The sequence below is a fragment of the Pieris brassicae genome, chromosome 11 (assembly GCF_905147105.1).
Source record: "Pieris brassicae chromosome 11, ilPieBrab1.1, whole genome shotgun sequence".
NCBI classification, from domain to species: Eukaryota; Metazoa; Arthropoda; class Insecta; order Lepidoptera; family Pieridae; genus Pieris; species Pieris brassicae.
In genome coordinates this window covers 12,377,312-12,403,775 of record NC_059675.1, presented here as the reverse complement: position 1 = coordinate 12,403,775, position 26,464 = coordinate 12,377,312, and the positions used below count along the sequence as shown (strand labels likewise).

At 33.4% G+C, this 26,464-nt stretch overlaps 1 protein-coding gene across 1 annotated transcript in view; it reads right to left on the bottom strand.

Annotated features, from left to right (window-relative positions):
- The window catches only part of LOC123716616 (neuroendocrine convertase 2), a 45,893-nt gene that overhangs the window by 17,483 nt on the left and 1,946 nt on the right, over positions 1-26,464 (bottom strand). Inside the window, exon 2 of the mRNA XM_045672450.1 lies at positions 2,168-2,272. Within this exon, the coding sequence (XP_045528406.1) occupies positions 2,168-2,272 (105 nt within the window). The remainder of the gene's footprint in view (positions 1-2,167; positions 2,273-26,464) is intronic.

Genomic DNA, 26,464 nt, shown 5'->3' with positions numbered 1-26,464 from the left:
AACATATATATATATTAAAACCATTCAAACGATTAAAATTGCGCGCCATAGATAGCCGATGCAAGAAACATGTTCTTGTCGAGAATTCTCATTCGCATACAGGATGAGTTCCTATATTCGAATATGTATTAAATGATAAAGTCTGGTTAGTATAATTTTTGTTATGCATAATTTTTAATAGATCCGACAGACGTTGCCCTGTACACAGGTCTTACATAAAAAAAGAAATATGTAATAATGTAAATCATTGTCAACTCCAAATCAAAATCTATCCAAGTTATAAGATTTATATATATACCATCTGTTTATTTATCCAGATAAATAAAAATATCATTCCAATCAGTCCAACAGTTTAAGAGGAGTTCAGCGACATATACACGTACAGTAGAACTATATATATACTGGTATGTTTTACGTTTTCATAAATAGATATAATGAACTACATCCCACATTAAAGCAAGTAAGTTGTACATCCCTTTGATATATCAAGGAATTCTTGAGAATGCTATGAAAGCCTTTTGCACAAAAGACTGCTTTGTGCTATGCAGACCTTTGTTGTAGGAATTATTTAATTTTCCTAGCTTGGTAAATACCTATTGTGCTTGAAATATGTGCATTATATTTGTATGTAAATTTTTATACCACAGCCAAAACGTGCTCATTAAGTGTTACACGCTCTGCGCCTGGAAGTTCTAGACTAGATTTTTGAAACAACTGTGTCCGGTTAATGATGTTTCTACCTCTTTAGTAGTCACACGTTTAATAAATATGCTTAGAGTTAACTTATTATTAAGCGATAATAATACAAGTACAAGTTATTTTTAACGTAATCTATTTATAGTCTGTTTTCCCATCCAGCGTCTATCTAATTATGTTGGTCAGTCTAAAGCTTATTTTTAGGTTTGAATAAACCTTTATCCTTTATATATATGGTTATAAATAAATAGTCTTGGCAGAGAGTGAAGTAATTTAAATATCTCAGGCATATGCTATAGATAAAACGTATAAAATAATATTGATATTGAATTGATAGAGGTAATATCGTAGATTTAATCGTTGTAGTAAACAACTGAAAAACACCCTTTTCAAGGCTTATTGTCAATACTTATACAAGAGTAGTCTATGGGTCGACTATACTGTCAGGTCGCTAATTGTTATGTGTATTCAATACAATAATGTTTTTAGGATCCTTATGGGAATGCTCCGTTTCTGCAGTGCTCGGAGATGTTCGCCCAAACCCGTACAAATAATTTCTGGGCTATTATTAGAATTAAATCAGGATCTCTGTTGAGCCGGGTACGGGGCGGTCGGAACAGCATCTTGGGAACTGTGGCAGATGACCTGTCTTCGCCTTTGATGAGGAATTTTGTGCGTATTGTGCGTTCAGATCGATTGGTGGCATGTATCTTCATGACTTTTATGTTTTTATTTTGAGCTTTTTAATAATAATATACTAATACTAGTCTGTAAGTTTATACCAACATAATGATGTTTATACTAAATAAATAATAATAATATTAAACTGCTGGACAGATTATGATGATATTTTTTGTGATATTGGTTTATATTTATTAATTTCAAGTTTTTTTTTGTATTTGGGACGGATACACGATGTCTGTAGGGTCCGTTAGTGACATATATAGTTAATACAATACAATAACACAAAAGAACGTTAAGCTTAGTTTAATTTTTATTAATGTGGCTTGCGCTTTATTATATACATAATTATGCACAGAGAAAGCCCTTATCTAAACCTACGTATACTACCACTATACGTATATATATGTATACGTAAACACTTGTACGAAATCAGTACCGAAACGTTTTCAGAGACTGTAGGGTGATTTCAACATCGAATCTATTTCTTATAATAGTTTTATTTACATAAGAATAATATTTTTTTAGTATAGTAGTTTTTTAGTCTAGGTACGTGGTTTTCATATATATATCAAATCAATGCATACAAAATATTGTAAAAACTATTTTAAAAGTGTAAGTTTGAAGTTTTTTCCTTATTCTTCTCCATATAAAACTACCTTTTGGAAGGGGCAACTAGTCATTTCTTTTTAATATTCCTGAATAGGTCTAATTTAAATAAATGATTTTTCACTTATCATAAATAAATATGAATACAAAGACATTTTCTATTGCCTTGGATTATACTTACAAGAGGGTGGCGTTTTAGTAATCGCGCATGGGCAATGGATCGTCGAGTGCGGGCGTGTGGCAGCCCACGATGCGAAAAATGCCATTCTGTATCAGAGCCTAGGACCTGAAACAATGAAACGTGAAAATTTACTATATTCAATGCAGTTGAATAGCTCTGCTACTCTCTCAAACACATGCGCTTACACTCCCATTCACACACTCACACATTCTCGCGTACTTAATGTCCTAAGACTTAGTTGTAACACTATAATTGTTTTAAACATGTACCACGTAATAATTGTTATCTAGTTACTCACAACACAGGGACTACACAGTCCCTTATGTCGGGACTAGTGATGGAGAATTTTATCACAATCCTTTTGTCATGAATAATGTTTATCAGTGTCTTATCAGTCTGAAAAAATCTTGAAAAAGGAGGTTATGTGTGTAACTTTTTTGTGTATTTTCAAGTTCTATCGATCTGCATGGTTGTTGGTTGGTTAAATTATTCGGATTTCCAGAAAATAGGTTCACTTTTTATACAAGTTACTTGTTAACACGCATTTTATTTTGATAGATCTTCAAAAACTAGACAGGTTACTCACCTGCGAATTTATGATTTAACTTTTTTCTTGGTTATAATATTTATAAACCCTTTTAATTCAGATACTTTCACACTTAAACACATATTTCTATCACATATTTTTTTTAGATATATGATTTTTTTGATGAGATTTGAATCCCGCCATTACTATATGCAGTGTGCCACTGTCTGCCATGTTTTGCTGCTGTTTTCTTAGTGCACTTATGTTTTATTTATTTACTACATAATTTTAATACTTATTGACATAAACTCTTGGTAATAAATCAATACAAACAGCAAATATTGTTATTTAATTTTAATGAATTTACCATTCTTATAAAGGACTTATGTTACAGAGCACGCTACAATTGGTTCTATTATAAGCTTAAAGTTGCTGACTTAACAATATATTAGGTATTTGTATTTTTTTTAATGTCTCAGGAGGCAAACGGGCAAGAGGCTCACCTGATGTTAAGTGATACAGCCCATGGCTCTCGCACTGCCAGAAGACTCTTTGAACAATTGGTACGCTATTTTAACCCAAAGACGATTGGTTCGGAAATACTTCAGTGGGCAGCTGGTTCCTCATAGTGACTCCATCCACGCAAATGAATGGGGTAACCTACAAAAATGTGTTATCGCCATAAAGTCTACACTTTTATTATATTAGTTAATGGATTTTCTTGGAAGTAGTTTTCGGTTGTGAAAGTTTCCGTTAACGACGAACTTTTACGATCCTAACATCATATTTTATTTTCTTTGTTTGAGTGTAGTTTGGCTGAATATAAAGTTGTTTCAATAAATTTTAAAAATAATAGAGTGTTGGCCTAGTTCCGGAGGTCATAGCGATACACCAATGGAATTTCTTTCTATGAGGGTATTAAACATTCACTCGAAAGGCGAACGAAAAAATCGTGAGGAGACCGGCTTGCCTAATATTTTGAAAAAAGATCAAGAATAATACAGAAATCTGATTTATTTTTTATTCAAAAAGAATAATTCTGCTTGTCGCACCGATATAACTGAATTACTCACCTGTCTCTTTCCTTTATAGCGTATTCGCTAATAACGATTCAATTGTTTAATTTATTTTACAACACCTAAAAACTAAGTAACGTAGTGTAGAATATTTTTGACAGTCATGGTGTCAACCTTATGTTTCTAAGTACGAGTTTATTAACGAATACGTTATGGTATCCATCTTCTTGTCTATTGACAAAGTTATTATTAATAATGATATATTGTTAATAACGAACTTGGCCGTTGACAACAAAAGTAGGTACGTATGTTATAGTAGCGTGTTGGTCGCTTCATCATGTGCTCGGATCATGGCTTTGTCACTAATGCATTTTTCTTTCTATGTTCGCATGTAACTTTCTAAAAAGGAAAACATCGTGAGGAAAACTAGATGAACAAGAGCGAGAAGTCGACGGAGTGTGACAGGCACATAAGTATGATCACTAAATTGCCTATTTAGAAAAAAATATCAGGAAACATTTTACAACAAAAAGTAGAACCACTAGATGTACTTTAGGTAAGAATGTGCTAGTAGGAATAGTGAGAGAGACGACACACAAAATCAAACAACAGAATAACATTCCAAGCATTCCTAGAATATCAATTACATTCCAGTGAACTCCCTAGTGAATTCATAGTGAACTTGTCAAGCTATTTTCTTCATAAATACACAACAATTCGGTCGAATACGGGAGAAATTCAATTTTAGCCCCTTCAGCTGTTGTACTCGAGTATATTTTTGACAAATGAGTAAAAAGAACGGTTCGGTGACCGTTATCAATAAATAGTAAACCCTAAGAATATATATTGAATTAAATAACAAAAAAAAATGCACACAATTTTCGGTCAATATCAATAAGAAAATAATAGTTAAGGGACATATAGTGAGAAGACTGACAATAAGTACTTTGCCTTTAAATAAAATCCCAAACACTGTGGATATAAAGTCCAGAAACCCCAAAAGGAGGCAGAGGGCGTTCACAGTGATTCCCATCGCGTTCGGTCTTGCGCCTCATATTTCATCTCGCTCCAAGTCTTTCCGGCTCTCTTCCGCCTCATCTGCAACTATACGGCGTCAGGGACATTCACGCTTCCGCTTTCCTTACGGGTTGAAATCAAACGCCTGCTTGGGAATATGATTGGGATCCTTTCGTAGTGTATGGCCTATCCAGTTCCATTTGCATTGGTGCGAGATGTCATTGACCTTCCGCGTCGTACAACCATAGGGCAGTTCAGATTTGACGTTGGATCCAAATATTTAATTATACTTATTCTTAATTCGACGCGTCAACATCCGTGACTGCCAGACAGGATTTGTGTGAAGGTTATTTATAATAAAATTCATATGGGTCATAAACAGAACATTTAATAAATGTGTGCGTAGTCCAAAATTAACTAAAACTATGAAAAAGCCAGCCATCCAGCCACCTTCAATTATTTACTATTAGTACATATGACTGACATGCATGGCAATACTTACATTCGTATTATTACTTTTAAAAATACTAAAATAAAAACATCCTTTTGGTACCTTTATGTGGACCGTTTCCAGCCTAGGTTTCGAACTTCATGAACAAAATTAAATTATAATAATTTTAAATACATCGCCTATTATATTTGTCATTCATGCGTCTGAAAGATGCTGTGAGTAAATTTTTATCGGAATTTAGAAAGAGGTGGCAACAAGTGAGCAGGAACGAAATTAAAATCTTCCAAAAATTCGGCGAATGGCTCAACCGTCCTGTGTCACAATTGAAAATGACGGTTCGAAGACTTCAGCGGAAGACACAAGGGCATCCTTGCACGAGCTGGGGTGATTTGGGTGATCGGTCAAAACCGAGAAGGAAAAGAATCTCAGGGCTTCTGGAAATTCTTTGCCTTATTATGTTTTTCTAAATTTTGACCCCGAAATCGTAAATTTACCAAAATTCATGGAATCTTCATATCATCATCATATTTTGGCCAGCTTTTCGGGATTTCACGGTGGTTGGCGCACAACCAGGTATCGAACCTGCCTCAGCGATGCACACTTAAGTAATTATTAAGCTCTCATGAACATAAAACTGTTATATACTGTATACTCATACTAATAAACATTATATGATTTGTAAGCACTTATTTATTTGATAGCATATTAAAGTGCGTTGCGTTGGTAATATTCTCTTGAATAGCGTTTGAAATCTACCTCCGCAATTTGCCCGGATTTATAGAGCCTCACTTATGACAGTGCTAAATGAAAACGAACTTTATTACTGGGCAGTAAAGTCCAAGAGGCTTTCAGATTTATAGGCAATATATCTAAATTGCTCTGTTGCTTACGTCATAAATTGAACGTAAATATTGAATAAAATACCTGAACTGAATTTATTTTTTTATTCAATAAAAAATATTGCCGAGAGATTTTACTTTTTAGCAACACTACATAGGGTTGTCAGTCACAACAATCAGCAGTCTACGTCTGACACACGCCGTCATCTTTTTGGGTCTAAGACACATTGGTTTCCTCACGATGTGTTATTTCGTATGAGCGACAATTAGATGATAACGTAACAGAAAGATTATAGGTGCACAGCTGGGGTTCGTATCAACGACCTCTGGGATGAGGGTCGCCCTCTAAATCCACTAGACCAACACTGCTCATATATATACATAATTAAATTATATTGTGTTGTGTTTTGTCTGATACCCAACCTTCATAATATTTACATTAAATTTGCCGTACTGTTTGAAAGCTGAGCAAATATCTATTGTTATTTTGTTTGCTTGCGGTAAGCTTGTGTCTCGGGTAACAGACAAGTAATATCAAAATAACGAGATGACATAAAAAATCGAGTTGAGCATGACGTACACGCTCGGAGCGGTAAAGCAAGTTAGGCTCTGTACATCGTGTACAAACAACGTACATGGCCAGAGAACGTCGAGGCTACCGCGGCTAATGAAGGAAAACCCAGTCAGTTATTAGTGAGTCTTACGTTAACGAACATAAGTAAATTGGAAAACTACTTTCATTTGTCGCGCTCCTAAACAAGACTGCTATGGTTACATGTTAACAAATAATAGTGGTTTTCTAATGATTTAATGACATTTAAAAACAAACTATTTCTTGGGAATCAATCTTACATTAACCCGTAAAAGTATTTATATAAACAAACTAAAGTTTGACTTTAGTATATTTCGAAAAAAACTGGTCTGGTGCATAAGGTAGCGTAACTTCGTTCACAACTGAGCGTTTCTTGATGTATTTTTTGCCGCGCAACAACTATACCACTATATGAGTGTCCATGGGAACTTAACATCAGGGGAGCTTCCAGCCTGTTTGCCTCCTGCTAGACATCAATACAAAAGGATCTTGCTTAATATGTAATGGAGATCTCGTCCATTCGATGCCTTAGGTTTAGAAGTATTTTATTTATTGATGTTTGAAGTGTATATTGTGTTACCTATATGAATAAATTATACTTTGATTTGATATCCTTGGTCTATAAGCAGGGCCGAGCCGCCCCTGTGTGTGTAGTGTACGCGCCAGGCGCCAATACAATAAGGAAACCAAAATATTTTTTGTTACATTAGTGGAGTATCGATATGTAGGTTAAATAGGCGCAAATGTAAATAACAAAACATATATTTACAGTTGTGGTTTAATTTTACTTTGTGTGTCTCTCTTCAATATAAGATGATGCCGCCGTCCTCTACCTGAATAAGGGAGCGGAAGCCAACTGGTTTTACCTATTAAGGAAAATTTAATCTAAGTATATAAAACTGGAGAACATTCTATTGAGTCAACATTAACAAATAACAAATAGTAAAAAAATACGTTGAAACATAGTATTGTCTTTTGTTAACATAGCTTTTACACAATGAGAAAAACACTTTTTGAACGGATTGAAGCTATGTATTATAATTAAAAACTTACAATTATTTACAATTATGGTCACCGTGACCACGCACGCTGAAAAGCACGCGAAACGTCGGAAAAAAATTAAAATTATGTAAATAATTGTAAGTTTTTAATAATAATACATAGGTTCAATCCGTTCAAAAAGTGTTTTTCTTAATGTTGAAACATGAAGATTCGTGAAAAAAGAGGCGCACAGGTTTCGCACACAGTATCTGCAGGAGGTCGGCGCGGCCCTATCTATAAATGACGTCTTTTGTCTTGTACAAGATGAGAGTCAAGTTACATGAAACTTCATTAAAGTATAAACAACTTTTAGTTAGGAATGTCTTGTGTTGGCAAGTTGCAATACAAAAAGCTCTTTGTAAGACATTCGGAACTTTTCTAAAATAAAGCGTTTTGCACTGCACTTTAAAAATGAAGGTCATTTTGTTTTTTCCGGTCGCAACGGGAAGTAATTAAAATCGTTATTTAGTTGCGTAAATAAATAAAGGTTATGTTCTTACAACCATGCTAATAGCTGCTATTACATAATTATATTAAAAATACATGTAATGAATCTACTAGACTAAAATTTCTCATGTAATGTTAATGTTTCTCATGTAAATAAACTACAATTTTGTAATGAGAAAATAAAGTTCTTTAAACATTATATACATAATTGCTACACTCGCAGATCCGTTATCGACCTTTAACATAAAATATTTCCCGATCGCTTTGTCTTACAAGCACTTTTTGAGGTGACTAAAATAGATTGGTCTAGATAAACATGATCAAAGCGTTCATTTACATATTAAGCAAATATATTTCAGATAAAACCACGTAAATAGAATAAGTTCAGGGTCAGACGTCTGCTTGGTGAATGAAAATGTAATTCTGTACATTATCATAATGTTCGCGCTTGACGTGGTTTGTCAGGGGATGTTACGCCCAAAATTCTTGATAAGGTTGAATGTTCCGTACAAAGTCAGTTACTATGGCAAGCGACGTTCCAATTTCACGGTATAAATGTTTCCATGATTATATGGATGCATATTAATTTCGCTTTAGGTAATATTTTTCATTTCGTAATCATATAGCTCACATAAATTATATATAACAAAACCAATTATACTAAAGAAATAGCCAAAGATGGAATACATTATATATTGAAAAAGGGTTTAAACATTTACGTAAGGAAAAAATCAATAATTATTTACATATACATTTATGATACATCTAATCAAAAATAAACATAAAATAACAATATTATAATGTTTATTATTAATGCATTCTACACTTAAAGTAAGCACGTTATTTTAAGACGCCAAGGACAATGGTGAAAGTAAAGAAAAGTACTGAATTTCAATTTAGTAGTGGCCGTCTATTTCTATGCACGTGTACAAGTTGAATACTTGAAACTTATTATTTAATAAGTTTCAAGTATTCAAAAACTAAATAAATATAACAAAAAATAAATATAACTAGTTATATATGAGTTATAGTTGTCTTTAGATATGCTACAAAGGAGCGAAAGTTAAACAATTTATAAATAAATATAAAATTTTATTTGTTCTGTCACTTAAGACATTTAATATCTCAGAAGTTCACGTGTAGACACTGAAATCACGTGACTGTAATGAACTCATTGATTATATAAAGCTCTTAACAAATTCAAGTTTACCGTTTATAAAAAAAAAACTAAAAGCCATTACCAAAAACAAAATCTTTGTATTACAAAATGATAATCGTTTTGCCGTCGGTCGAGATTAAGTTCATAATGAACAACTTGAGATGGTTCATTAGACGCTCCGCAATAATTAATGGAGGTCCTTTCAAAATGTCACGACAGACTTATTAATTATACGGTTGATAAAATCGCAATTACGCATAGGACCATCGCCATAATTCTTAAGTTATAGGTCACAGAATCTAGGTTCTGGGTTTTAAAGTTTCAGTACCATAACTTTAACATTCTTACATTATCAATATCTCACCATGCTATCTAACAATATATGTATCAATAACTAGATAAATTTATTCAATTATTAACTAGATATTATCTAAATACAACGTTAATTATGCAACGTAAAAATAACATTCTTTGAATCAAAAACTTAAAAAATATAATATATACGTAATAACTAGAATATATTTTTAAATGGAGTCTCTTTAGGAAAGGTTCCGAAGATTCAAAGGGGGAACGGCAGCGTTCCTAGCTAGATAGCTAGACTAATTCTCTGTTTGAGGAAACTGCCAGCTCCTGTGATGTCAACTAGCCTTTTAGCTATTTCCTTAAAAAGCCATATAGCGCTAGGACCCCACGGACCAAGGATTTCGAACACCGAATGGGACAAAATCACCCTAGACCCCTGTATTTGCATGCTTTAACTTTTACAGCCGCTTCATAAGCCGCACCAATTCTGTTGTTAGTTCCATGTAGATGGGAAGGGGCCAGCGTGTCTCAACAGGTTGCATCACATACCAGCACCCGGCCCATCTTCCATGGAATCAAACTCATACCGTCCGGTCTATTGCCATCGTCTCTTTCAATACCAGTCGGCTTAAGTAGACTTGGCTTTGACGGTGGCAAAGGACCGGTGAGTGTTATCGTTACGTCTAGGTTAAATTGTCACACAATCTCATTGTAAAGCTACAGTTTTAAGTAAATTCTGATAAAGAAATATTTATTAAATTAATATATTGGCCATTAACAGAATATATAGCACATGTGTGTGTAGGTACGCAGCCAAGTGCTCGCAATAAAATGGAATGGAACTAAACGTCTGCAATTAAAGGGAGTGACGGAGCCAGTGATGCCTACAGAATGTTCCCCCTAGAATCAACTTCAAATACTGCTAAATTTCGATTAAACACCCCTAAAGTTTTCGTTGTACACTAGGTTTGAGAGGTAATTTCAAATATGTATTATATAAAATAGTATAAAATCTTGGATTTTTTGATATTTCAGTTATAACCACGCTTGGAGTTCATATTTGGTTTATTTTTTTGGTTGGGTTCTAGGCTTAATATTAATTGTAAAAATTGTCCGTTTTGTAAGAAAAAATAATCTTGTATGTACCCTCTTAAAATCTCCCTAAATAAACGTACCTCCTAAATAACGAAGACATCTTGATTCCCCCTAAATTTGGGGGGAAACCCCCGAAGTTGGCAGCGCTGAGCGGAGGATTTAAGAACTGAGGACTGAGTAAAGATGTCGAAACTAAATTTGTATGAAATTTTGTCCACACAAACTGTAATTTTAATACAAATTTAGTTTACCGTTAACATACCGTTCATAGGTGTAGAAAGAGTATTTATATATTTGATATTAATTTTGCAAAGGCTGACTGACTGCTCGCTTTCATGAATGCCAGATTTTATAGTCGTATAGAATTTGAATCGAAATACATTTATTCATAAATATGCTTTGAATACGAATTAATAGTCTTCATGAAACGGTCGTGTCGCTTTTGAAAACACTTCTAATTAAATTAAATACATTCATAAACCACCATACCTCAAGACGACTTGGTAATCTATTAATTAATCTAAACAAAGCATTCGTTGAGCCAAGTCGTTAAATAAATGAAAAATAAACATCCTTTTGTCCTTTTCTCTCTTTTGTTTTAATGTCTAATAAGCTACACAATGAGAGATGTTTCTCTTATTGTCATAACATTGAGGGTTCAATGTCACTCAGTACTTGTTCATTTTTTATCAAACAAGTTCGAAAACACGCTCGATTATTTTTGTTATAATAAAAGCATAGTTAGTGATTTTTTCGTAACTTTCCTAACGTTATAATAACCAGCTAAAGAAAAACAGAGTTCCTTGTTTAAACGTAAATAAAAACGTTTTCATTCAGTCTTAAGAGAGCTAAGCTAGAGAATGACTACAAGAAACCTCTTACCAACAAGCTATTAGTTTTAAGAGGATTATCGGTTCTCGGCAACTAAGTACGGACTTAAATTGTAAGTGCAAAAAACTAGGCTTCAACTGTTTAAGACAGTGGCGGGTTTACAAGGTAGAGTATGTGAAGTTTGTGCCGCCCTTGCCTCTACAATTGTCATGTTCTCGGTCACAAAAACATGAGAAAACGTCAAAATCTGTTTGATTTCGAAGAGGTAGAAAAAAATCGCTCCCCAAATTTTCTGCCCTAGATACCAGCCTAATTAGCCTGCTAGTAAATACGCAACTTAAGAGTTAGTTTTGTATTACAATAACGTTTGCAATACAATGTTTAGCATAAAAGCTATAATTGTATGTCTCTCTTGTCACTTGGGAAACTAATTAACTGTTGAAAACATTTAAAATGTTATTAGTCAACGACTAATCTAAGAACTGACATGACGAGTAGTTGAAAACTACTTTATTAATTTATGCGAAAATCCAATGCTTATTGGAGTACAACAAGATACTTGGAGTGTTTTTTTAGGTGTATTTGTTTTATTGATAAACAATTTATATGAAACATAAGTATGTACATTAATATACAAAAAGACGAAAATATAAGAAAACAATTAATACTAAATAATAAAAGAAAAAACTAAAGTCAAAGTGCTCCCATTTCTTCAAATATTTCCTCACATCCTCTTAGGTGAGGTGGAAAATATCAACATTCTCATAATTTGTCATAAATAAAACACGAAATATTGACGAATTATGCAGGTAATTCGTATTCGTACATATATATCCTGTCGCATACGGTGGAGGGATTTTTAGAGAAATTAACGACATAAATATATAAATTGATTTTGATTGATTGATTTGATGTCAAGTTTATCGCTTATACAACATTTGATGATTTTCAATCATCGTTAAAGTAAAGCATCATGTGATAAAAAAATTCTTTAGCGACTTGATTGAATATCAACATTTAATTAACTGTCTAGAGATTCAATTATCTCTCTGATTTAACTAAATTACTGCGACATATATAATCGTATATATATATATATATAATAATCAAATAGCTCCTTAATCAACAGTCTGTTTTATTGTCTGATACAACGTCAAAACGCTTCAGTGAGTCACAGGAATTATACAAAAAATATTTATCGTGAAGACAACCATATCATACCATATTTTAGAAATTGTGGGTTAAAATTAAAAATAAAAAACATTTATTAAGAAACAAAACACAATGCTTTTCAACAAATATTTTACGTTCACTTATACTAACTGTCTTCTTATAGCTTAATTTAAATACTGTTACATTTTCTAAGGCAGTTTTTGCCGCGCACCACCACTATGTGGAACCAACTGCCCACGGAAGTATTTCCGAACCACTTCGACTTAGGGTCGTTCAAGAAAAGAGCGTACCAATTCTTGAAAGGCCGGCAACGCACTTGCGATCCTTCTGGCAATGTGAGTGTCCATGGGCGGCGGTATCGCTTCACATCAGGTGAGCCTCTTGCCCGTTTGCCTGATATTACATTAAAAAAAAACTTAGTATACAAATTATTAAACTTTACACTTTGAAACTGAAAAACTGATATTTCATAAACTGAACCCTGCTACGCTGCTCATGTGTAAAATACACCATCCTATAAAATAATAAATCCTATAAAAACATTACATTTAAAACAACATATAAATTATTGTTGGCTACAACAATGTATAAGGCATCTATGAAATAGCTTTATCCAAGTGTAAAACGAGAGATAAAGTTTCAATCGAGATTATTGAGTCTCACAATTGTCGTCGCTTCAAAGCAACCTGAGAACAATTGCGTTTGTTATACAATGTTTCTTTTAAATTGTTTCCTTACAAAAATAGAAATAGCAAAACTGTTCACGAACTCGCGTTAACGAAATCCTTTAATACATTAAATCTAGAATCTGTTAATAAGTACATAAGAACGAAATGTTCGATTGATTTGCACTGGTATACCAGGCACTGTTTTTATATACTTTTAATAGATTTTCGTGTTTAATCCTTTTGTCGAACTTATAGTAGACTGAACTTGTATGTTCTCAATTAAAATCCTCAACGAAAGCGGCAGCTAAACAAAGCTGTGGTATATGGAGCGTGAGAACACGAAGCTAGACCGAGAAAAATGAATTGTTCACTTAAGAAAGTTTTTAGGAAGAAATTACTAGTAAATCGTTGACGAAACACAGTAAGTAAATTTTAAAAATATAAATACCAAATTTTATAAAATTTTCGAAAAGCCCCCTTTAACAATCAAATTGCCCTCCTGTGGCCCCACCTTGGGAAACACTGCTCTAGACTCTACACGCCTTTGTATTCGGAAAAAAAATACATTTTTATTTTTTATTGCAAAATTTTGACCCTAAATTTACATAATTATTCAAGAGGCCTACAAAATGTAGCATCATAATTTATTCCATTAAGGCAACCTAAGTACTCCCGGATTTTCGGTGACCTAAACATTTATATAAATCCTTAGAACCTTTCGTAAAAGCATATACTATATGTACTATTATATATACTAGCTAAACCGGCAAACGTTATTTGCTGTACAAAGATTTTTACAGTACTAATACCGCAATTAATAAATGAGGGTAGAAGTAAAATTACGGTTGATATTTTTTTTTAATATTACGAAAATCGGTCAAGTTTCGGGGGAGCAGGTTACAATAATAAGAATTCTTGGTATTTGCTCGTATCATAAATGGACGCCAGGTTAGAAAGCTGTAACGAAATAGTATTGTCTTTTGTTAACATAGCTTTTACACATTAAGAAAACACTTTGTAACAACGCGACATATTAATAAGATAAGATATAAGCTAAGTTCCCAGCTTCATATATATATATGTTGCGTCCGGCTGGTTCTCTCGTGAGGACAAAATATCTATTTGTGAATATATAGCTGGGGGGGGGGGGTTGTCATCTTACTCAATAAACTTAGCACTTTTGTTAAAGGCCGAGTTTTGACAGCTCTCGGCGACTCGGCGTTTAACTGACAACACACAAAATCTGTTTTAAGACTTTCAAAATGGCTATAAAATTAAACGAACATCGAAAACGAACAAACTAACGAAGTTGTGAATATGAATTCAATATTTCACCCCCTTATGGGGTATACTAATATGTATTGCTTTTCAAAGTATCGAATATTTTATTTTGTTTTAAAGAGTTCTCCCCGATAAGTTGAATGATTGCTTTAGATATTCGATTTTTAGCCATTTTTAACTAAGATTTTAAGAATTCTTTATAGAACAAGGGGACAATAGGCTGTAGTAGGCTCACCACTACAGCCTATTGTCACACGCGAGTTTGTTGCCGGCCTTTTAAAAATTATTATGCTCTTTTCTTTTTATGAAAATAAAGAATGCTATACAAACGTACTTTTTTAACCGTTAGGTAGGAGTAGGTACTCCAAAACAGTATTTCTAGATTGGTACACTAGCTTATGACCTGAATGAATCATGACCATTTTAGCACAGATACGTAAAAGGATGCTATCAGCTTCACCTGAACCACGTGAATAACAAAATATAACGTGATTCGTAAGTGTATTTTTGTTAATTTGTCCAAAAATATCTCGAAAACAAAAAGACACGTCAAGGAAGATATTGCAACTTAACCACCAGCCCAAGTATTATCAAAATTGGTTAACCAGTACTCTTAATGCATTTATTTAAAATATGGGTTTCCACGCATTTTGTATAACGTATCGAGGAGAAAAATATACCACGATCTGAGTTATAAGTTGTCATAAGTTCACCGGTTGTTTTTTTTTTTAATTACTGCTATTCCGGTCAACCAGAAGGCTGTTGTAGCGAACAATAATGCCACCGCGTCAGTGATTTTACCGCTACGCGTGACGACACGAGCACGGTGGATGGAGCATGCAGCCAGTCGCAACCCGAGCAGCGGAAAGTGCTAAATTATCTACCAAACGCGGAAGCTGTGCGCACTATTGCGATTTGTTAAATTCAATATAAATGTTTAAGACACATTTGAAACATTTAGTATGTGGTGCTCGCCACGCGCACCTATACTCTTTATACAATGAAACCCCTTTTAAAACAATTGGATATATATATCCGCATGTAGAATTCGTTAAGCAAATATTAACTCCATTGAGCTTCACAACCACAGAACGTGAGGACAAAGGATGCAATCAAAATGTAATCTCCCCTTTGGTCATGCGGGCACGTTCAGAACATGCGGTCTTGACGCAACCAGATTATCAATGATCTAAGCCGATATTCGGAAGACTCTGTATGGCTTTGATAGTTAAATTCTTAATAGTCCAGTATAGATTTCTGAAATATTGATAGTTTTGGACGAAAAAAGCTTGTTTCGCGCTTTGCAGTGAAACTTCTTTAGGGTAATTTTTTTGCGGATAAAACGTCACGTAGAAGCGCAGCGTTTTGTCGAAGAAAAGGGAGAGAGCGATAGAGCCCGATTGAGAGAGAGTGAGAATGAGAAAGGGAGATCAAGAAAAAATACAAGCTATTTGTTTATGTATTCGTTTAGTTACATATTTGAACTTTAGATGGCAATTCGCATAACGCACAAGATGCAGTAAACGCAGATTTTTTATTTATTTATATTATTATTAGCACGTATATAGTGTGTAAACAGTGTGAATATAGATATACAAATGCATGGAGTGATCATATACTGGTCCATGATCATTTATTGGGGCTTTTACCTTAGTGATAATTAATTTACTAAGAGGTTTCACTTATGACATGTGTACTTTGTACGCACTTATACATATAGGGATCGTATTGGTAGGAAAATAGGATAGTCTTCTCACCAGATTATTTTTGCCGCGGAAGTTGTTGAATATAGGCCAAGTTACAAAATATATTTGAAATTAATTATATGTTTTATCCAATACGTGACTTTCATAAGTACTAATCCCTGCATATCTACCTCTAAACATCCTTATTAATTTGTTAAACAATCAAAACATGTTTATTTATTTCAGTGAAAACCCACGCCATGTCCGAAGTAGCTAAAACTTTAATCTACAGAATTAACTTGTTTTGTTAAGCGTTAAATGTGCATTTCGAATGTAAACACAAGCCAAATAATACGCCACAATATGTGGTCTTTACTAAAAGCGAAAGTTTAATTAGCTTAATGGTTCGTTTATTTAGGCCATTATTTGTGGGAAATAACACAGGTTATAAGGTGAGGAAACTCGTATAACCTATGAAGAAAAAGTTTTATTTATGAAAAAAGTGTGTCTATACTAGTGTATACACGTAAGAAGTGAAACTTCTTTATGACCTTATCTTTCGAAAAATGATCTGCTATATGCAACTTTACAGAAATTGGTGAAATAAAGTTAAATTAGATAAAGTTTAACAAAAGGCTTTTATTGTCATAGACATGAATACAAATAATACAATTATTTCATATATATTTTTGTTATTAATGGCTTCGAATCCCTTCGAATCAGCCGTGGTAGGGACAAGAAAAAGATGGCGTGTAACGGAAAAACGTGACGCGTAACCGAAAAATGTGACGGTAATTTTTTTTCCAATGCCGATAAAGAAGTTTCACTTCAAAAATAATAATATGCGCAGGCATAAATAAAGCGGCGCTTCATAAATCTAGCTGTGAACGTCTAACACCATGAAGCATCCATCCCCAATAGTCTAGTTTGCACATAATATTTATTTCTAAGAAAAATGTTATACTGCCATAATTGTTTGAAATCAAAATTATATATACTATGGAGATTGGCCCCGCTTGTATGTGCTTGTATTTTTCGAAGAACATAAATTACATTTGACACATACAGAACGCGTAATACGTCTAAGGGAAACGTAAACGGAAAACCTTAATATTCTTTTAATCTGTAAGACGTTACTCATATTTAGGAAAATCATTATGTATATTTTTTTATCTACACTAATATTATAAAGAAGTAAGATTTGATTGTTTTAATTGACTAAGCTCGAAAAGTACAGGGGGCTTAGTCAAGATGCCTTAACAGTATGTATGTATGTATGAAAATATGTCAACACGAACTGTCATTTTCATACAAATTTAGTTAAGGCATCTGGACTAAGCCCCCAGGACTCATTAAAAAAATCTTTAACCATTGATGACATAAGCCTTAGTCATCAGGTATAACGTAGGACGTACGTCATACAACGCATCAATTCAAATTTTAAGTAACATTTGCTGTATATTTTTATTTAACTAGCAGACACGGCGAACTTGGTACCGCCTAAGTCAATAACGCCTAAATATCACCGGTTAGCAGACTAATATATAATTTTATGAAAGTGATACGATGCATACAAAATAAATATTTTGTAGTTTACACATACATAAAAAAATGGTATATTTAAGGTAGTTTAAATTTTACAAAATAATTTCTTAACGCACGGATAAATATTTAACAGCCAATATATATGACAGCCCTCTTTCATTACTCCCATCGAAAATCTAAAATCCGAATATTTATGTTGAAAGAAGTTATGGTTCTCTGCGAAATTATTTCCTTCTAGTAAAATCTTCCATTACTATATTTTGTACCTCAAGTACGCGAGATGCCTTTGGTCCATGAGGCAGATGTGCCTCACTATCTGAGCTATTTATTGAATTATAAGAAAACGCTTTATCTGTAATATTTTCCAGATTTTAATGTTGATACTATTTGATTGTCAACGAGCTGCAATTCATGATAGAATCTCTACAACAAGCAAGTGCGGAAGTTGGATTGGAGATGATTCTAACGAAGACTTATATATTGACTAATACACGAATAAGACCTATAACTATCAATGGTAACCCTTTAGAATATGTAGAAAATTATACCTACCTGGAAAAACACAAAGATAAGAGCCGTCACTAAGTTACAAACGCTTTAACTTTTGCTCAAATGGCATTGGGGTGGCGAGTATGTAGCGAGAATGTCTAGTAGAAAGTGGACCAAACGAGTTACCTAATGGAAAGGATCACCAGGCAAGAGGCGGAAGGGGAGACCCTTAGACCACTAGGAAGATGATCTGAAAAAATCAGCTGGCATAAACTGGCACAAGACCGACAAACCGGGGTTCCTGTTAATTCATTAATAAATAATGTTACTAACATAAACTAAGCTAACATACTAACAAAAATCAATACTTTTACTGTAATATAGCAACTACCAACTATTGTAAAACAGTTAATAAAAAGGCTTATTATTATTGTTACTAAATAAAACTATAACTAATTAACAAAATCAAAGACCAATATCATCTTCTAATTTCAAAGGTAATATAATAATACTTTGTATTAAATATCCAATAAGAAAATAAAATTTACGCAAACAACATTAATGCTATTAATTAATCGAGACATACCTACGTGCTCATGAAGTATGCTGCACATATTCACACACACACTTATGCGTTAGTGTTCTGTTTGTTACTTTAGTTTAATCATAGTATATAGACATCACTTGGTATATTTTCCATTTGTGATGAAAACTTGGGAAACAATCTTGCCCATCACAAACATGGACAATATCTGCAACATATATACCAGTAAAATGCAATAGTTCCGAAATGGTGTGTCACGCGTCTCGCGAGATACTCCCCGGCTACATCGGTAATATTTTTTTGTTTACAATATTCTAAATTGCAAATATTGGAGAGGCCAACTTTATAATTAGTGAAAAGGATTTTATGTATTTAGATGTGTTCATAACCAATGTATCATTGGTTATAAACACATCTAAATACGAAAACTAGTAAGTGTATCCTAAGTAAACTAGTAATCCATGATTACACAGATAATATTTATTTGATATATTATTAAATTAACACACAAAGAACATAGTTTATTAAACATATCAATCAAATACACAGAACACGCATAGTAACAATAAAAATAATTAAAAATGAAGAAATTTAAAACAAATTTAAACTATCGGTGTACCTATAACGCTGGCAGCAATTCCTTGCTGAATACAGCTATACTTATTCGTTAGCACCAGCTCTGGAATCACCGGTACTATCTACCAGGAGCCAAATTAAATCTTAAATTGTGTGACTTGAATCCCAAGAGTCTCTACTCCCAAGGGAACAAAATCAAAGTAAAAACGTTTAAACTAATAAAATGTCCAGCTTTTAGTTAGCCTTTTTGTTAGCTTTAGAAGCTGAAACAGGATTCTTTTGAATATTTAAAACCTGTTTACCAAAATATGTCGTGGTATAGACGTCACAGGCATATTCTTATATCAACCCACTGTTATCTACGCTCTGATGTTTACAATGGCTTCTCAATTATTGACATCTGTCTAGACATAAACGTAGGTATATCTCGATTTATTAATAGCATTAACGTTGTTTGCGTCAATGTTAATTTATGCTTATGCTCATTGAATATTTAATACAAACTAATATTATAAATAACTTTGAAAATGATTTTGGCCTTCGATTATGTTAATTACTTAACATTTTTTCAAACTATTCATATCAAATTTAGAACCTATACAATACAGAATGAAAACGTTTTTATTAATAATATAATTAATAAATAATATATAGTTAAATTAGATGTGGCTGTTGGGCCTTTGTCTCGATTTTACTGTAAAACATTCAGTGTAGTGTTATTATAAAAATCTTAAGGCTTTGATCACATCTACGATGTATTTCAGTTCATATGAATGAACCACATTATGATTGTGTACGCTTTGCCGAGTGCCTTATTCATACTTTCGACTTCCTTTATGTGAAATGAGATATTGTACGTCAATAATAACGTTTGTGTACTACATCGGTAAGGTTTTTATTGAAATAACCATTGTGTCTGGATATCAGAGGATTCAAAGATTTTTATTACTTTGCTGAATTACCGATCATTTTAACATAATAAGTGTATAAGTGCGTGATTCCAGAAATACAAACTTGGAAGCGGTGATCCGAAAACCTTTCGAAGATACTCAACATTAAAAGAAGCCTTATTTTTCTCATACTAGGTATATTCAAATAAATTTATCATTATACTATATAGAGTGTGTTACATAAACACTATTTATCGTGTGTCCTTTTTTGACAACTTCCTCTTACAAATCTCGCCTTTTCCATCTGCACTGTGCGGATATACATATGACATATGTTTCGCGGTGTTTCCTTAATGAGGTGAAAGATGGCAAAAAAATTAAACAGACAGAAATGTGTCACCTACATGCCCTATTACGTTACGGGGTGTCATACAAGTAATGTGGTAACTTATTGGCGTATTTGTATAAAAAATAACTAATCGCATTTTTAAGTTGTTTATTTTCCGTATAAAACTGGGGCAAACGTATTCCAGAGTCTATTTCATTGTTCAGCGTCAAGTCTCTGTAACACCTAATAGCGATAACAACCCCGACCTCGGTATTGAGTTTCTGTAGCGCGCGATTCCAAGTTTGCAACCTCCGCTCTGTTGAACGAACTCAACCGTAATTATTACCGTTGAAAATTGGCATCGAATCTATGATTTTTTTGGGAACACAAAGCATACATCGTTTAACTTATCGAGAACTCAGAAAATTTATTAAAATAAAGATTATTTTGATATATCCAATAAAAGGTCAAACGTCAAACTCTTGAGTAATTTAAATTCTTAACAAGGGAATTGCTAAAACTTTTCAGAAACGTGTAAAGGTACAACTTTGGTAATTTTCATTGACGATATACAAAGGATACTTGGAAATAACTAAGTCTTGTAGTTCAACTGGAAGGTATAATAATACAGTAACTAATATTATTTTTATTTTAACAACTGTATCATTTTGTGTAATGTGTGGCAATTTTATTTACTTTACCAAATACAATGCAGTTCTTTCTTCACGTTCCAAAACATCTTAAATGGTTAATAGTAGAGACGTTGCTGCATGTTGCATAGATATTTTTTGAAATACGTACGAGACGAGAGACAATCATTCGTCAATTAATTCAATCAAATCACCAGGATGACATATTTACGCCTTAAGTGATAAAAAAATAGGTAATACTTCAATATTACAGTAACATGATATTTAATAGATTAGACAAGAATTGTAAAAATAACGATTTTCATTTAAGCTTTTAAAAGACCAAAGAGATCTATCATACTACAGCTACACAACACAAATTTCTGAAGGCTATATATACGATATATTTATATTTATATATATAAATATATATATATATATATATATATATGACAATTAAGTGACAATATTTATAACTAAAAAACAAAAAGAAGAACAATTTTTATTGGAAAATACAATTGTCGTTTTTAGTATTTTCCTTATTATTTGTTTCCCATTTAATCCTTCCCTGAACTTCCACAAATATTTCAAATTCATGTTTTGCCATATTAGTTCAGCCATTCTCGAGTTTTAGCGAGATAAACGAAGATAAATAAATTTGTAAATATGTAGATTAAGATGTGGTGTTCACATTTATATTAGAAATTTCATATATTCGTAGTTCTACAACGAGCGTAGAGCGTCTACGATGTCGCAGCAAAGTCAATGTCAAATCATTTATGTCTAGGCCAAAAAGGGACTTTTGAAAGTCAAAATTACAAGTTTAAAATATTTAAAAATTGACTCTAGTTGGCCCTTCCAAAAGGTTCATATGGGAAAGAAAAGGCAAGAAACTCCATCTTACTCTTTTCAAACAGTTTTTACAATATGTTGTATACATTGATTTGATAATTATATGTGAAGAACGTACCTAGGACAAAAAAAACCTACTATATACGTACTAAAATAAAATAGGCACATGGTATTATAATAAACAATACAGTAGATAATCTTATTATGTAGATACATGGTTTTCACACATATTTACAAATATTGCAACTATAGGTTTTACATTATTCTTTATAAAAAAAATAACTAATTAACATACATTATCGGAATCATCATTATCGATAATAAAGAGAAGTACAATAGACAGATAGAATGTTCTGAAGAAGCTGGAACATCATCCATCATCAGTAATGGTCTGGTTGGGAGGGTCCTATTACATTGTCATAACCAGTGCAAAAGTGTACCAAGAGACGGTTTTGGACCGGCTGGTCAAAGACCCAACACGCTATTTGCGGGACATTACTTCGTGTTCCAAGAGGACTCTGCGCCTGCACACAAAGCCTAGACCACTCAAGCCTGGTTTGAGCGTCAAAACATCGACATAGATAGACATGAGCCTTCCTCCAGTTCGGCCCGGTCCTTTGGACTATAAAATTTGGAAAGTCTTAGAGAGGAAGGTCTGTGATAAACCCCATAAAAATTTGGAGAATCTAAAGTCAGGTGGAATATGGTGCGTGTTGCAATAGACAGCTGGCCGCTGCCTTTTTAAGGGCCTGTATTAAAAATAATGATATGTCTATCCCTTATTAATGTACTATAAATTGATATATCACTCATTCAAAACTGATCAGTACTTTTGTTTATATCGTTATGACCGAACTTTGGGACCGACTACGTATAACAGCAGCATCGTCACTTAATCATTAATTTCACAATTACTACAAAATCCACCTTATTGGATTCCTGGTAAAAATTGTCTTGTATGAAGAGACACAAACAAAAAGAAAAACGCGTGAACCCATATCCCATCACGTCAACAAATTATAAATGTCAATTCCTTAAATGTGTTTATAAAGTTCAGCTTCAGCTGTTCAGCTATTCACTCGAAAAAGGGTTCAATTTGCATAGTACAAGTTGGTGATAAATTTGTTTGGAGTTCATTGTGAACAGCAAAAAAAAACGTTGGCGCTATAACCTTTTTAAGTTTGGGCCTCAAATTTCTGTATCTGTTTCAGACATGCCATCGACTTTTTGGGTCTTAGGCAAGTCGGGTTCGATTAATGTTAAAGACATGAAAACACCTTACGCAATTTTGGAAATGAGACCAAATATGTAGTTATACATTTCATTCACTCACACTCACATGCATCCACACTCACAGTTGAAAAAAGAAAAATATTTTTCTAAAAAAGTTTAATAATATACATATATATTTTTTATAGAATTACTTATTAAGTTTGGTATGGAAAAGCTGGCCATCTTGGCAGAGATATTTTTTTACTTAAAAGGGTACCCAAATATGACACATTATAATGAATTGTTCTAAAATGACTATTTTTTTACAGTTGTTAAAATAAAGATCAAAATAGTCTTGATTTTAAATAAAATTTCAATAACTTTGCTTATTTATCGCTCAGTTAAACGATGTATTGAAGTTTATAAATGCTTAGTTCTATAAAATGATGCTAGAAACGCTGTATGCCCAAAAAATCAATAGATTGTACCCAAATTTTGAAGGGTACATAATTACAGTTTCCTGTAGGGCGGTTATTGCAAAAATGGGATCGCGCGATACAGACACAAGACACGGTACAATACTTAGGTCTGGTACGTTACCGCTTTAGGAGTTACAGATTACCCGCGCTGATCAATGAATTAGACGCAGGAATGTTTGCCCCCAGTATGCGAAAAATACTTAAAAAATAACGACTGCCAACTGTTTATGAAGAAATACGTGAATAAGCAGACATTGAGTATGGAATCCTATAAAATGGCGCAAGGGCGTCTGTTTTATTTAGTTGTCTTTTTAGGCTTCTTTCTGTTTCTCCAGATTAAGAAAACAGTGCGAAGCAAATGTCAGAGTCCACAAGTGCAGTCGGAAAAGGCGAGATTTGGGGGAGGAATTAGCCAAAAAAGGATACCAAGGAATACATAGTGTTACATAGATAATAGAATGATAAATCTATTTTAAGGTACCTAGTTTCTGAAATATAAGGCTTCTATTAATATTGAATACCTTCGATAGGTTTTCGCATCACCGCTTGCTTTGTGTTTCTGGAGTCACGCACACATTATCGTTAATCAGCAAAGAACTAAAATCTTCGAATCCTCCAATCTCTAGACATCGTAGTTATTTCGATCAAAGCCAAATAATATGTAAGTACACAAAAATAATGTTTGACATACAATATCTCATTTCACTCAAAAGAAATCAAAGGATTAATAAGGCACTCAGCAAAGCGTACACAATCCTAATGTGGTTCATTCATATGAACTGAAAATACATCGTAGAAAGCTAATCTTCTTATCTTCATGTAATCAAAGTCTTAAGACTTTTATATTTTCGTGAAAGTCTTGAAAAAAAATACCCTTAAGACGTACATTAAAGTGCTTATTTGTGAAATAATAACGATGAGAACATGATGTAAGGCTCACTTCTGTTTTTCGTCGTATTTTGAGCTTTTTATTTTAAGTATTTTTTTGTAGTGGCAATGGGCGGGGCATATAGCAAGATACACAGATAAAAGGTATATAGATATATAGTATACATATGGAAAGGACCAAGGAGAAGAAGGAGAAGAGGGCGCACCAAAAAGAGGTGTATAGAAATAAAAACGGAAGCAGGGAGCGAATGGAGAAAGAAAGCCAGAGATAGAGTCATTTGGAAGTTACGATCGACGGTACTGGAGGTAGATAGGATATAGCATATACAAAAAAAAATGAAATTTAATTTTATATTAAACATATCTTTTGAGGCTGTGCTTACTCATACGAAACAATAAGTTCAAACTATTGATTATAATTCTGTGTAGGATCATCTGTTTACGCTATGACCGCATCAAATTTGAACCGCATGGTATTAAGCAAAATAAAAATATAGTATTATTAGTAATATTCAGTTACGATACAGCCTCCAAAACATGCCCCAGTTACGATTGGAAATCACCGTATTTATAGGTGACATATAATGAGCGTTTTCGTTCGTTAAAACCGCGTTCATATAGCCTTTATTCCCATGGGAGGACGGATTTAGGTCAGAATATACTACATATTGTACACATAACCCAGTTAGGCAATAGCCATAAATGCACAGTTACCACTTACAATAAGTCGATTATGCGAATTGCGTGAGTTTTTCTATACTTGTATTGTATTGTATTGAGGCAATGCCGTTGTTGAAGGTAATGAAACAAATTTCTCAGTTTGAAACAAATCAATTGCGTTTTTTTAATGTCATAGGAGGCAAACGGGCAGGACGCTCACCAAATACACATTGCCAGAAGGCTTGCAAGTGCGTTGCCGGCCTCTTAAGAATTGGTACGCTCTTTTCTTGAATTTGTTCGAGTGGAGATAAATGGGAATGAATGGATGAATCAGTGGCGCTACAAGCTTTTTAAGTAGGGGCCTCAGATTTCTGCATCTGCATCGTGATCATTTGTCAATGTAAGAAAGTAAAGGTGATCAGCTTCCTGTACGTGACACACGCCGTCGACTTTTTGAGTCTAAGGCAAGACGGTTTCCTCACGTGTTTTTCTTCCCCGTTTGAGCGAATGTTAAAGGTGTACATAGAAAGTACATAGTAAGTAAAGGTGTAAGTAGATAAGTCCCTCGCACCCTGAAGCCACTAAGCCAACACTGCTCTACATAAATGTAGAGTCACTAATATTGTCTTTATTTATCGCAAATACAAATGGCCAAATTGATGACGAGTTAACGACACCGTGACATTGATCTGTACTTAATACGGGCGGTTCAATGTACATTGTCGGGTGTGGCAATTGGCATTTATTTTTGATAGTATCTCTTAACCAAAACTTATTCTATTTACGATTCAATACAATTGAATTCAAGTTAAATTGTGACAACTCCGTGCGTTCCTTACCCCGGCCTAATTGACGGTTCAAGTATATTGTAACACTAATATTACTTTACATACAATAAGTAAGGTTTAGTAAGGAATTCTATTCGAATTATACATGTACGTTCTGTCGTTTAATTCATAATACGTGCTCTGAGCGTTTCCCAAGCTTTCAATACAGAAGTGTTTCGTGACCATTATTATATGTTCAACTGCTATAGTTATTTAATTTAACACAAGGTGTCCATGTTACATTTTTAAATAAC